Consider the following 14,745-nt stretch of genomic DNA (forward strand, 5'->3'; position numbering starts at 1 on the left):
GAAAGAAGGAATACTTCATCAATGAGACTGAATTTTACTAAAATATTTACGTTGTTTGGCGGTTTTAAAATGGCACAAAAATTTTCATCTTTTCAATGCTTAAATGTAAAACAGAGTCTGAAATCACTGTTAGAATGCCAGCACTGAATTTGACTTGCTTTCAGCCATTCTCACGTGCTGGAAATCAAGGTTTCCTACTATTGAGGCTGATGTGGTGATAAAAGTACTGAATGGTTCTTGTGCACCTGTCTTGTCACTCAGTGACCTACTAATTCACTCAGTGAAATACAGCCATCACATATATTTTTATACTGTCAAAATAAGGTGGACTCATTAAACTGGTGAGACTAAGTGCTTAATTATTCCAGTGGCTTTGGAGTAATGTTTTATTTATTTCCATTTCACTCAACAAGTTTCAGCCAATAACATCTACTTAAAAATTACTGCAACGACAAGTAATGGCCCAAAAAAAATGCAAAATACCAAATGTTCTGTTTTTTTAGTCTGTAATTCCTTTATTTCAGCTATATTCAACGTTTTTAGAATGCAACATTTTTTTACAAAATATCCACTTTTTTACAGAGAGAGATCTAATTCTTTAAAAAAATTACACTATCATTTGTAATTCTCTATTTTCCAAATCTTTATATAAGATCAGGATGTCCCTCAAAGACCATCTAAAATGCTCTTGTATGGTATTGTTTTTTAATCTAGCTTTTCACTAAATATCACTCTTCTTTACTGCCTTGTACCTTCTCACAGAAATTTAAGATCTTAGAAAAAAATACATAACTGCGAGACAAAACCTAAGTGTTGAAAAATTCACAGTTTATTCATCTGAAATTTTGTCTTCATATTTAAAAATCTTTGTCTTGTGCATTTTGTTTTTACCAAATGAACAAAAACAGACCTCATAAATGTCTCCAAAATACACTGCAAAGGTGTGACATACATTGTTGTGCACGGAAAGAAACAATACCCATAAACCAATAGAGCAGGTGACATTCTGATAATGAGAGTTTCAGTTTAGACATGCAGTCATCAAGTAAAAGGTAACGGACCTTAATAGAAAAGTACAACTCGGTTGAAAATGGAATGTGGATATCAGTACAATAAATAACACATTTAATGGGTGCACGGTGGTTCTTTGTAAAAGTGATATTATTTGAGGAACCAGATTTTCAATATACTGTATACAGCATTTTTCTGTGCTTAGGCATGCTGAGAATTTATGTAGACTGGCTGGAGAACCACTGCAGCACCTTCTCTTTGTTCTCAGCCACCCATTTGATATTGGCTGCTGTTCTCTCGATGGACTGTTCCACAGCCAGTTCTCCTGAGCCAAAGTTACCGTTGTCCTGCTTGAACTGCTGTAGCTGTGAAATCACACAAAAACAATATTTCAAACTGACGAGTTCATGTTATTATACATTGGCTTTGTTTTTGTTTAGTCTTTCTCCTTTTTGTTTATTAGAACATTTCTTTAGTGAAATGATGTCTAGTCTTAGGAAGTCTTAGGTTGCTCTTGTTTTAGCTGCAGCTGAATAACACTATATCGTTCAGGATTGTTAACATGTGATTATATAATAATAATAATAATAAGAATAATAATAATAATAATAATGAACACTAATTTTCACAGATTTTAAAATGGCACACCAATAAGTAAAATTTTAAAAATATATCGGCTCTGGTCGACTGCTTGGGGTACTTTCTTTTTTGGCTAGATTGGGCTGAAGGACTCTAAAATTCTGTCAAGATGTGTTGTTAGCTCCCCATTTGAGTGAAAGGAGTATTGTTCTCCCAGGTTGAGAATAGCACATATAGGAAAAAGGAGATCAGCTCAAGTTTAACTATATATTGTACAGTATACTTGTGATAGACAGGTCTTCCAGGGCCGATAGCAGCCTAACACTTTATTCTTATTATTATTCCGTTACTTTTTTAACAAAAATACAACATGACTATTGTGTCTTTTACCTGTTTGAGTTCAAATTCTGTTGAAAACCTCTTCGTCACTCCGTTGATCAGATTGGAAAATGAAAACGATCCGCCACCATACCTGTGAGACAGGGACAAGTTTACATAACCATTCATATTCAAACCAAACAGCTATTTCACAAAATCAGCAAAAATACATACATGATTAAACTTAAAGATTTAATTGTCCATTAAACTGGATCCAACTCACTGGTTGAATAAGTGATCCCATCTTGCTCTCACAAAGTCCCAGGCCAGAGACTGTCCAACCACATTGCTGGCAATGTTTATGATGGTGGAAGTAGCATCTTGCTTACGAATTTTGTTTGGGTCCAGGGTATATTCCAAAAACCTAGCATATAACCATGACATTTTAAAACATCCGTAAAAAGAATAAAAACATAACAGATTCATAAATGTAAGCAAATTAGATGGCTGAAATTAGCCAAATTTTTATAAAATGGTTTTTGTGTCTCCATTTCTTTTAGGCAATATCTTAAACTGACTTTCTGAACACTGGAAATAAACAAGGGCTGGACAAGTGCTTGGACTCAGCACCATTCCATGTTGCTGGTCTGCATGATTTAGTATCACATCACTCAGTCCACACTTACCGGTTAAGGAGCCACGGCTGTTTTGTGCAAGTCAAAGCGGTCCGGATCTTCTCGGCTTCGGCCGCGATGGAGGCACTTTCAAACATCTTCCAGCCAAAATCCCACTCTTCAACTCCACCTTCCGCAATGGCACTGCAGTAAACCGTGCTTCGCAGGTTCGGGTGAATCCTGTTTCGTTTGACATTTGCAGCTGTATTAGTATAATAGCAATCATTGTGTTCAAAGCTAAGCAGAATCACATAGATTTACATGCTTAAATCACTGGCACACTCAGTTATGTTATACTAAAGCCATTTGTTTTAACAACAAATAATACAATTATAATCAATTATTTAGTTGTCCAATTACTTATTAATGAAATGATTGAAAAATTTATACATTAAATATCAGGTCTTATGCTTTAATATCCAGAATGAACCAACACATTAAAAGGAATGCAATAATATTTGTAAATATGAATATAACTTCAGAATCAAAATGATTTTTATTGGCCAGTGTGCTGACACACACAAGGTATTTACAGTGGTTCTAGGTGCCTCCTGTATTTACAGACAAACAAACAGCTGACACAGAATTACAGAATAAATAAATGACTATATAAATTATAACCTATTATAATAATAGTGGTAGTGTTCGTTTTGTCTTAATTTTATTAATGCCATCACTATGAATATGGTAATAAGAAGTCAACAAACATGAGCTCACGGGTTACTGTTTGAGTTATTCATCCATTGTTTGTACCAGCCTGTTGTCAAGTCCAGGCATTCCTTCACACCTGTGATGCAGGCAATTCTGATGGCATTGACCTGATTATACCTGTGAAGATGTTAATGTGTGTTAGAATATACACAGTCAATAATATAGTATGCAATCGACTGGAAAAGGTCATCTGCTGGAACGATCTTGTAAATGATAAGTTGTTCACAGAAATGTCCATAGCATAAATACATAGAGAGACAACGTATTGATTTAATTTAAAAAGAGGAATACACTGCATGCCATCCGAATCCTGACTGATGTGTATCTGAAATGCTTGTGAAGAGCTGTGCTTTAGAACCCTTACTGGTCAGTGTGCCCTTTGGGAACAACTGTCCAATCTGCAGTAATTTCCCTGAAGTATTCAAACAGAGGCCAAACTTGATTCCTCAGGTAAGTCTAGAAAACACAGAATAAACATTCAGGGCATTAATAAAACCACAATGAACAGCAATGTGATTGCATTTATGTTTTGGCATCATTCATTGCTTACGATTTCACATGCATGCTTTTATTTGCAAGCTATTTGTTTTTCCCGTGCAGTTCCGTGGGACTGTAATCAGCAGTCCACCAGAGGAGGGCTTGTTAGTCGCAGATGACCAGGTACAGCCAGTAAAACGATATGAAATCTAGCTTGAAGATGAGACTCAACGTAGAGCGGCTTTAAAAGAGAATCATTTGTAAAGTCTGAGATTCTGTGGCCTGAAAGGGCTTTGCAGTAAATCGTGCTCCACGGGTTTGGCTACATGAATACAGGTTTCATTTGACATTTACAGTACGGTTGTATTAGTACAATAGTAATCACTGTGTTATGGCAGAAACTTCTGTGTTATGCAGAATAACATACATGTACACCTTATTTTGTAAGAATCAAGTGAAATTCAACTGTGAGTCTACATTTTTTGAGGAGGGTGCAGAAGTGACTTACAGTTGACCCTCCCACATCGCAGGGGTTAAGGGGTCAGCCCCCCCTGCGATGTGGAAAAACATATAAAATGATTGGCCCCCTAGGCGAGCAAAACGAGATTTTTGAGATTTGACTAGCTTTGGGACGTTTTTAGGGTTATTTTGGATGGGTATTTAGTCATATATTAAGGCCAGAATGTCCAACATCGTACACAGGTCACTGAGACCATTGGCGTTCCGAAGCGGGAATATGCAGTTTTTTTTCACAATGTCCAACTTTTTACAAAATTTAACTTTTAAAAAAATGTGTATTTTTATGGTATTAAACGATAAAATACATGAATATTATACATATATTTTATGCATTTATGACTGAAACTTTTTTATGTTTACTTTTCGTCTGCTACACACATCGTCTGCAGTGCTACCCGGTTTCCCACACAAGGCTGCAGAGCTCCCAAAAAATTCCCATTTAATTGTTTGTTGCCAATCCACGAAAAATCGAAGTGGAGATGTGAAAAGCCATGATGTGGGAGGGTCAAGTGTACATTTAACTTGCCATAGTTTGCAGATTCCAGATTCCACCCTACCTCCAAATGCACAGTTCTGGCACTGTGAGGCACCAGCATTAGTATTTAAAGCTATTTCCTATTCCAATTATTTGACACTGTCAATTTTTTATTCAACTTTTTTTATAACAAGTAACAAAGTTAATAAAAGACAGCCAGACTTAATATTTCACATCTGTATTCTGTAACAATTTAGATATTTCTGCTCTGGTACAAACTCACCTGCATGGGTCCATAGACTTCAGTACGATCAAACATGAGGAAGAAATAATCCAGGTTGTTGATAGCAGTCTGCCACGGCATGTACTCCCTCTCCTTGGACAGGTATTTTGTTGTTCTTAGAGCCAGTGTGGTGTCTATAATTTTTGCCCTTTAAAAAGAAAAATGTTTAAAATAAAATTGGAGCACAATTTATTCATTATTCACCTAAACTATTGTTAGATGAAAGTAAAACTTACAAATGTGTGAAACTCTCACCTTGCAAGATTGAAAGCATCTTCGACAAGCTGAGCCCTGTTTATGACTGGAATTACCTGCAGAGATGACAGGCAATGGTCTCTAAGTTCACTGAAACCTGTGCTTTGGTCAAGCTTTTTGTTCAATGGCAATCCATGTGTAATTGTGTCAAATCTTAATTCAGAAATTAATATAGTACACCTGAAGAAATCAAAAGCTGAAAGTTGTCCACCAGCTACTATTCTGCTACTGTGAAAAATTTTATTCTTTAAAGCATCCATACAAAATTATTTAATCGGGAAATTCTTCAAATTTTAATTTGGTTAATGAAGAACATGTGGTAATTTTAACCATTTAAAATTTAAGGTACATTTTTTTTGACCTATGCTGCCAATGTTCAAATGGTTTGGATGTCCGGTTAACCTGAATCACGTACCCCAGGGGTACTATCCAGCAAGGTGAGGAGGCGTTCCCAGTTACTGAGGTCATAGTTCACCCTGTAGTAGCCAGTGACGTTGAGGTTGGCCAGGACCCACTCATTCCCATTTACTTTCATTTCAGGTTTTTCCTCTGAGCAGAGATTAAAGAAGCCTAGTTAGGTACAACATGTCAAGTTGCAAGGACATTCAGTGTGGTACTTCCTGCTGTGATAGCTTTTACTCCTGTTTTCTTACCCGTTTTCTGTAGCAACCAGCTCTCTTGTTGTTCTGTTCCACTCTTCATCCATTTGATAGGCACAAACCATTCATAACTGCAGTCAAAAATTGTTCAGCATTCAGTAAAGCTTTGTTCAGAACATCATTTGCTCTTTAAACAATCAAACTGTGTGGTTTTAAACCAAGTGATATTGTGCAATATCCATTAATATAAATATCCGATAAGCCCGGATTAAGCATACTTGAAGTCAGATGGTCTGTCAACCACAGAATCAGGGTCCAATAAGAAATGTTTCTGGGAGACTGTTCCTGTACTGGTGTCAATGGTGACCACCGGGAAGCCCATCTGAAGCACCCAGCGGTTCATGATGTCATGCACAGTATGTGGCAGAGCAAGGCCATGGCGCACTACTGCCTGGTGATGAGAACATAAAACCAGGTAAGTACCCATCTGGCATTGGGGGGTTGTCTATGGGCCTGGCTGTTAACCACTTATTAATTCTATTATCATCAATATTATGTTTTTATATAATATATATTACTTTATCATATTTATTACTATATTTAAATTATTAATTCGTTTTGGCTTCATTATTATATTTGGCTTCAGAGTAACTTACTGATTGGAGATGATCCCAGAGTTGTGTATAGACTGTATTATTGTAGGCAAAATGATTCAAGTATGTCTGCAGAGAGAAAGGAAAGGTAGTACAAACAGTTGAACAGTGAATAAAAGCTGCAATAAACTGACAGTTAAGAGAAGCTTTTTGCATACCACGGCAGTCCAATACATCTCCACAAAATATTAAAAAAACAGTATGAACCCAAACAGCTAGGAATTAACTTTAAGTTTGGCTCTGTGGACCACACTTTTAAAGCCATTGGTATAAATATGTAGCTCTTAATATTCATCAGATATGCAATAAGGTATTACTTTGCTAAGCTAAACGGAATATTAAAATTAATGAATAACATATTGGAAATACTCCAATAAAGACTGCTGTGGATAATATCCTTAATGTTTTTTCCTCTAAAGCTGGAGCAGAAATTCTAATGGTATCGTACTCCACCACGCATGCAAATAGAAGATGAAACTTACACTGAGTCCACTGGTAAAGATTGGCTCAGATAGGAACTCAGAGAGCATCCTGAGTACAGAGGCACCCTTGGGAAAGAAATACAAATTTATACAACACTCTGTGATGTTAGCATTCGTAACTCCTTCAGAAATACAGGCATGCTTGCGTTTATAATCATAATGTACCAAATAGAGGAAAAAAACATTTGGCAGGTTTTTGACACATTACCACCCATGTTATATTCACTAGTGCTGGTGTTGTGGTCAAGATGAGCACACCTTGCTGTAGGAGATGGTGTCAAACACTTCACTGATCTGTGCGGGCCTGTTGATCTCATCTTCCTTCGAAGAAAGAGGATGGGAGGAGGCGAGTGCGTCCACGGCAAACACCCGATGCATATCACTCAATACAATCAAGTCTTTCTGGGGAAGAACAGCACAGAGAAAATGTGGGGTTGACAGCAGGACAATAACAGGGGTGACACTCACCCAAGCTTTTATAAACACTTCGTAATGTCTGCAGCCTCAAGAAAAATTTCAAGTGTTGTAAATGGTACCACAGTTTAAAAAAAAACAAGTTCTGATCAATAAAATGAACATGGTTTTAAATGTGCTTTTGAGGACTGCATTTATGGATCTTAGTCTCTTTAATGTCTCCACTTGGGTTCACTGACAGAAGATTAGACCTATTACGTTAGACCAAAAGGGAAGAAGGTGCGCAGAGGAGAATATAACTGTTTCTGCAGTGTCTGTATAGTCACAAAAGTTTTCTGTGGCATTTCATTGTGGTTTATATGGCTGAGAGAGCTGTACCATAGTGTAAATGTACAAAAGTAGCCTGTGATCCGAACCGAATATTTCCACACAAAACTACATTCTGCTGTGTGTTCACTTTAACAGTACAGTCAGCGGAAGTTCCTCCAAAGAAAAACTCACGATGTTCCATTCAGGCTCGGCAAAGTCAGCGCCGAGATACTCCACATAGGACGCAAAGCCTTCGTTCAGCCAGAGGTCATTCCACCACCGCAGTGTCACCAAGTTGCCAAACCACTGACGGGAACATAATAGAGGAACAGATTGAAAGCCAACTTCAAATGATACTGAAGACTGAGACTACAACTTCTCTACAATGGAAACCCTTCATACCATGTGAGCCAGCTCATGGGCAATGACGGTGACTATCCTCTCCTTATTACTGTTGGAGGATACAGCAGAGTCATAGAGAAGTGCTGTCTCTCTGTAGGTGATCAGTCCCCAGTTCTCCATTGCACCAGCATTGAAATCAGGCAAAGCGATCTGGTCTGAAGAAGACACAGTGCTGGTGTGCTCACAATGTCTTTGAAAATATAAATACCTTATTCTTCACATTTCTTGTTAAATACGCCCCTTTCAGCACAAGAAATTGGAGATATTTGCACAAAACTAGTCAATTTAAAGGTTTACCTGATTTGGAGAGTGGGTAGGAGGAATTGTAATAATCCTCAAAGAACTTCAGTATTGGTCCTGTCACATTGAGTGCATATTCACCTTGTCCTTCTTCAATGGCCTTCTTACGAGCCCAGATGCGGATCTTTGGGAAAAATACATATGTAATGTTCAAAAAGTTACAGAAATGTAGAATGTAGTGGGTGTTATATATCACAAAAATGGTCAGATTGGTCTGAAAACTCACGTTTTCCGGACTCACTTCGCCCATGACCTCTCAAGCTCATGTATGGTGTAAATGTTCATGCACCGTAACTTTGTGATCATGCCCAGATAACCCTTTACATAGCTTATACTCCTGTATTGTATGTAAATGTTTATGTACCTTTTTAAAAATAAAATTTTTTTTAAAAATTAAAAATTGTAGGAAGGTGATGAGGATTAGTCTATCCTGAGTTTTGTGCACCTACTCGTGTGACGAACATCGGTGCATAAAGTGGAAAGGAATAAACTAGGTTTACTTGAGTCACATGTCTGCAGCTATGTCTCTTTCTCTTGATGTAATGCGCAAATTGTACTTTTGCTGAGATGTACGTCGCTTTGGACAAAAGCGTCTGCTAAATGAATAAATGTAAATGTAATGTAATGTAAATGTAAATGAACTGAGATTAAATGATTTAATTAGATAAGTAAACCATTACCGAAACATTTTCCGCTTGAGCCTCGATACTTAAGTAGTCACAGACAATGAATGCCAGGAGATATGTTGACATGGTCTTGGTTGGTTCAAATGTGGTCCGGGAAAGAGAAAGGTCACCCATGGTAATGTTTTCAGTAGCTGAAAAATACCAAGACAGCAGCGGTAAAAAACTGAATACCTGAAGACTTTAAATCTGCATATCATTGACTCAAAAATTAAGATGGGTACACCGGCTCATTCATTTCCTTGGCTGCTTGACCAAGCCAGGATCCTGGCAGTCTGGAGCCTATCCCAGAAGCATGGGGAGAAAGGCTAACCAAGGCACTCCCTGGAAAAGAAGCCAGCCAATCCCTGGATAGCCACACACACACACAAACGATGGAATTTTCACATTCACATTCAGCTCATTCGACAAATTCACATACTAAAGACAATTCTGAGTCACAAATTTACTTGAAACACATAGCGTTGTACCACGGGGGGAAATGCACACAGACACAGGAATAAGAACATGCAAACTCCACACAGACAGGGAGCAACACTACCCACTGCACCACTGTGCTACCCTACACATGCACAGTATTCATTCAGTGATTCATGGTCCATAGCACTTCTTCCCTGGGTCACGCTGGTTCAGAGCCTTTCCCAGAAACATGGGGTGCTAGATTAGTCAGGCTACATAGCGCAACACAGATATGCCCAAAGAGATTGCAAAGTTCACTTACAAATTTCCTTGCCATTTGACAGGGCCACAGTCCCACGCTCATGGATAAGAGTGATGTGGAACACGGCTTTCATTGCAGGCTCATCAAAACAGGGAAATGCTTTCCGCGCATCTGTGGCTTGCATCTGAGTTGTGGCGACAACTCTAAGAAAAATGTGAAGGACGAACATTGACATGAAACCTAGCAAAAGCAACTGTTCACACTCCTATAGTAAAACATGAACAGGCTCCGAGTTTCAATCTCAGAACATGTACAGCCCAAATCTTGCAACAATGAAATGGAAGATATATATGGATGTGTGTGAACCTATCTGAAGTGCAAAACATGACTTACAGGATAAAAGTAAGCTTTTCGACAACCAGTTTTGTTCAAATACTTGCCTGAAATTAATACAACATGGAAACAAAATGTGATTTTTATTTGCCAAAGAATAGATCGACCTGACCTGAGAATATGACTTATTGCTGCATTTTTGTGAAGTATTACAGCATCTTCACCAGCAAGGAAGTAACTACTAATACTTGTTAATGTTTCACATACAATGTGACATATGTATGGATAATTAATTAGAGTTTTTACATTTTAACAGCTTGGTACTGGTTATGCTTTGAGTGCTGCAGTGATATTAGGACATGAATGAATGGATATGAAATACATACCACTGATCACTTTGTTGGCTGTTGGCCTGATTGAATGGGAGTGTTAGATCAGCTCAGCTCTCAGTGGAAAACAAAAAAGTAGTTCAGAAAGTGTGACTTACTTCTTCACACCATCTTCATAATATTCACTCCGATAGAAGCCTCCAAGATCATCGGCAAGCTCCCCTTGGAAATCTGTGTCCAGCTGGTACTTCCCAGGCGCAAGGTTGTCGTTGAGTAGGATGACAAGGTACTGTGTCTCCTCCTGCAGCCAGGTGCTCTTTATTGTTGGTGGCTTTGAGCCATCAACTCCTGTCAGGTTTGCCTGGTGACCATCAAATTCAGTGAAATTGAGCTTTTTAGCGTGAATGAGGATCAAGTCGGTTTCCTTCAAACACTGAAAGACCACACTGGAGCTGCCTTTGAAGATATACATGCCGTCTTGGTTGACGTTAAGGTGAGGCCACAGAGTCATGTTGTAGTATTCAGGAATGAGAGTGTCTGGGAGCCTGTATTTGTTCCAAGGCTCATTTGATGGCGGTAGAGAGGTGGGCTCGCCAGTGGTGGGCTTGGGCTCAACAGTGGTGGGTCTGGTCTCCACCCCACCTTCAGTGGGACTTACCACATTCTTGGATTTCTCTTCAGCATATACCACGGATAATGCAATAATGGTGGCCACAGCTGCTGCAGCCAGCACGATACCTGCTATCCCAACAGCCTTGCTGATATAGAAACCTTTAGCCATGTCTAATGACGGCACAGAGCAAGAGGATCGATACAGGTTCAGTAAGGGCTATTTATTTACGCTCTCTGCAGACACTCCTCCAGCCCCAGATAATAGTTGATCTATTAAAGGCACACAGTTGTGTTCAAAGGTCAGATGGTAATTACTGCTGTCAGACAATCAGACGAGGTTGTAGGGCTCTACTGTGTTGACAGGCACAATGTAATTTAATAATTACGATCCGCTGTTTAGTCCCTAGAAGCAGAGCTAAAATGTAGAACTTATATGGAACGAAGTCCCACAGCATAAGACCTTGAGCATTAGGTTAAAAATAATTTTCAGTATTCACTAAACATATGTAAAACGGTTTCATAAAATATATATATATATACATATATATATTTTTTTTTTTTTTCATAAATCATTAAACAGACAGGGGGGGTGTGGTGGTGCAGTTGTGCAGTGGGTTGGACCGGGTCCTCCTCTCTAGTGTGTCTGGGGTTCGAGTCCCTCTCGGGGTGCCTTGCAGTGGACAGGTGTCCTGTCCTGGGTGTGTCCCCTCCCCCTCCAGCCTTACGCCCTGTGTTGCTGGGCTAGGCTCCCACTCCCCGCGACCCCGTATGGGACAAGCGGTTTCAGACTGTGTGTGTGTGATGTGCACTAAACACATTTCACAGTACAAAAATTAAGCTAAATTCAGACAGTCTTGATGGCAGAATGTTCTCCAGAGTAAATAATTTAAGAAAATACAGCAAATGTTAAAATATAACTTTTTGGGAGATTTCCAGAGTCAAAGTTGTAGAGGAAATGACAACCTCTTCTAAAGGTCTCCATGATGATGGCTCAGCATTTCCAGCACCTGTTTGGTAACCCATGTAATAATTATTTCACCACTACAAGTTTGCTGTCTCTCTAACACAGTTTAAAGAGAGAATGAACTATGGGGCACCAAGTTTCTGCATGCAGGTGTAAAAGAGTAGGTGTTATAGTCAACTAGCCACCTTTTTAAATTTGTTGACATTTTTTCTTTCCTATTTTGGGATTTCATGGAAGCTATGTCTGTACTAATTTTTCCATACTAATGAAAAGACTTCAGTTTTTCTTCTTGAACCAGCAGAATGCCACATGAAATTTGAATCAATCTCTTATATAATTATACAGTTACTTAACTGTGTAAGTAAACTGAGTAGTTGAAAGAATTATAGTCTGTTATACTGTATAGTCATTTCTAATACTGCTTGGAATGCATACATTAATAATACCTTATGAAGTTTATTTTTCATCCAGTCAAATACTCCTTAATCTGAGGAAAATACACACTGATTAATTATAAGAACCAAATTTAAGTGAACACACACACAGTGTCTGAAACCGCTTGTCCCAAGCGGGGTCACGGCGAACTGGAGCATAACCCGGCAACACAGGGCGCAAGGCTGGAGCGGGAGGGGACACACCCAGGACGGGATGCCAGTCCATCACAAGGCACCCCAAGTGGGACTCAAACCCCACACCCACTGGAGAGCAGGACCCGGTCAACCCCGCCACGCCACGCCACGCCACCACACCCCCTCAAGTGAAGAAAGTTTCAGCCAGTTCCTAAAATCAGGGTATAAGACAGGGTATGTCCAGAGCAGAATGCAAGTCTATTGTACCATTTACTCTTAAGGTTCCCTCAAACATGGATACTCACAATAGGCTGTTTGGATATGTTTGGCTTGTAGAGTTAAAATTCACTGTAAGATGAGAGAGCGATGGGAGCGAACCGGTGTTTGCCTGGGGCACCCAGGAGCAATGGCTCAAGTAGCAGACAGAGGATGCACTGACAGAGCAGTGACGAATGGGGGAGCCTGCCTGCCATACATTTGTGCAGAAACTTTGAACTCAATCGCATTCTACAATTTTAATAAGAGCGACAAGAGTACCTATGAACCTATTTACAGCCCCACAATAGGATAATAAACTCAACTTTTACTGCTGTCTTCCATCTCATCTCCCCTTGTGCTTTGTTTTATGACTATCTTCTTAGAATTAATGTTGTTACTGTACTCTTCTGTGCGGGTCCTGAACCGTTTGAAGGCTGAAAACATAGCAGCTAGAGGGTGATTTTATCCTACATGGTCAACCATTTGGACAAAACAATGAAAAAAATCTGAAACGCAAGTAAATATACAAAAAGTGTGAATACATTTGAGAAATAAATTAGTTGTGTTCATAAGGAAGGATTGAATTGTCTGTGTAAAACTGGGCATTACAGAGGTGTTTTATTTCATTTCATTTTTTTCAACTCCCGATGGGGAGAGAAAAACAAACTACTATTACTGCTGTGAGATGCAATCAAAAGAACATAAAGAACAACTACAAGAAAGGGTCCATTCTCACAAATCACTGAATCATTTCATTAACCGTAGTTTAACAGAAAATCAAGAATACTGTCATGCTACAGTGGTTTTAGCAACCAGTTAATAATTAAAATTATAATCACTTCTCATATATGGGACTTCGAAACACTACTGGAAAGCCCACAGTGATTTGCACTTTATAAGATTTTTTTTTAAATTTTCCAGATACTTTTTGACTTACTCTCATATTAAATAACTAACTTAATATTTATTGGAAAAATCAGACAACAGAATAGACATACAAAAGTTTTCTATCCTGTTGGTCTTTCAGGGTTTTCAGGGAGATTTTTGTGTTTAGCCATTTATATTTATTTAGGAGATGCTTTTCTCCAAAGCAGCTTCCAATGAACTCTACGTAGTGTTGAGCCCACACACCTTATGCACCATGGTGACTTACACCACTAGATACACTACTTACAATGGATCACTCATCCATACATCAGTGGAACACACACACTCTCTCTATCACTCACACACTATGGCGGAACCCGAACAGCATGTCTATGCAGACACGGGGAGAATATGCAAACTCCGCAGAGACTGAGCAGGGATGGAAGCCATGTCCTTTCACACCACCCAGGTGCTGTGAAACAACAGTGCTACTCGCTGTGCCACCATGCCACCGTGCCACCCATTCGTTCTTGCTTTTGTAAGTCATTTATAACTTGTATTTCCTCCTTAATGAAGGTAATGCATTCCTGACAAACCACTCTCAAGGTTTAGTTTCATAACTCAAAGAACAGGCCATCTCCACACTCACACATATGGATTCAAACCTACACCCAGAAAGCCCAGGTGCTGTGAGTGAACAGTGCTACCTGCTGCGCCACCATATCACATGACCCCAATCATCTTTGTAAAAATACATGTTGTAGGTACTTGTATGTAAAATGATTGCTTAAATATATAAAAGAAACTGTGAAAATACCAATATACATCTAATACATTCATAAATTCTCCTTTTGGGAGTAACCCCCTAGAATCTCCCCATTTGGGTGGGTTTCCTCCTACAGCCTAAAGGTACGTGTTTCCAGTGAATTTGTGACGCAGCAGCAAATGCCCTCTATTGAGCATGTATGTGTCATTTTCTCTTCTGTATGTATGGGTGAATGACTGCAG

General features: G+C 39.0%; 1 protein-coding gene across 1 annotated transcript; it reads right to left on the minus strand.

The window, feature by feature from the left end:
- Positions 1–499: 499 nt before the first annotated feature.
- Positions 500–11,257, minus strand: LOC108926559 (aminopeptidase N-like). Its single transcript, XM_018739294.2, has 20 exons — positions 10,626–11,257; positions 9,866–10,008; positions 9,142–9,278; positions 8,459–8,585; positions 8,162–8,316; positions 7,952–8,065; positions 7,295–7,438; positions 7,037–7,102; positions 6,558–6,623; positions 6,180–6,352; positions 5,956–6,032; positions 5,718–5,851; positions 5,303–5,358; positions 5,048–5,195; positions 3,658–3,749; positions 3,300–3,410; positions 2,595–2,762; positions 2,192–2,332; positions 1,981–2,062; positions 500–1,376 (listed from the first exon to the last, which is right to left on the minus strand). The coding sequence occupies exons 1-20, from the start codon at positions 11,246–11,248 to the stop codon at positions 1,230–1,232; spliced, it is 2,904 nt and encodes a 967-aa protein (XP_018594810.2). The 5' UTR covers positions 11,249–11,257; the 3' UTR covers positions 500–1,229.
- Between the last annotated feature and the right edge of the window lie 3,488 nt (positions 11,258–14,745).

The sequence above is a fragment of the Scleropages formosus genome, chromosome 7 (genome assembly GCF_900964775.1).
Source record: "Scleropages formosus chromosome 7, fSclFor1.1, whole genome shotgun sequence".
Classification (NCBI taxonomy): Eukaryota; Metazoa; Chordata; class Actinopteri; order Osteoglossiformes; family Osteoglossidae; genus Scleropages; species Scleropages formosus.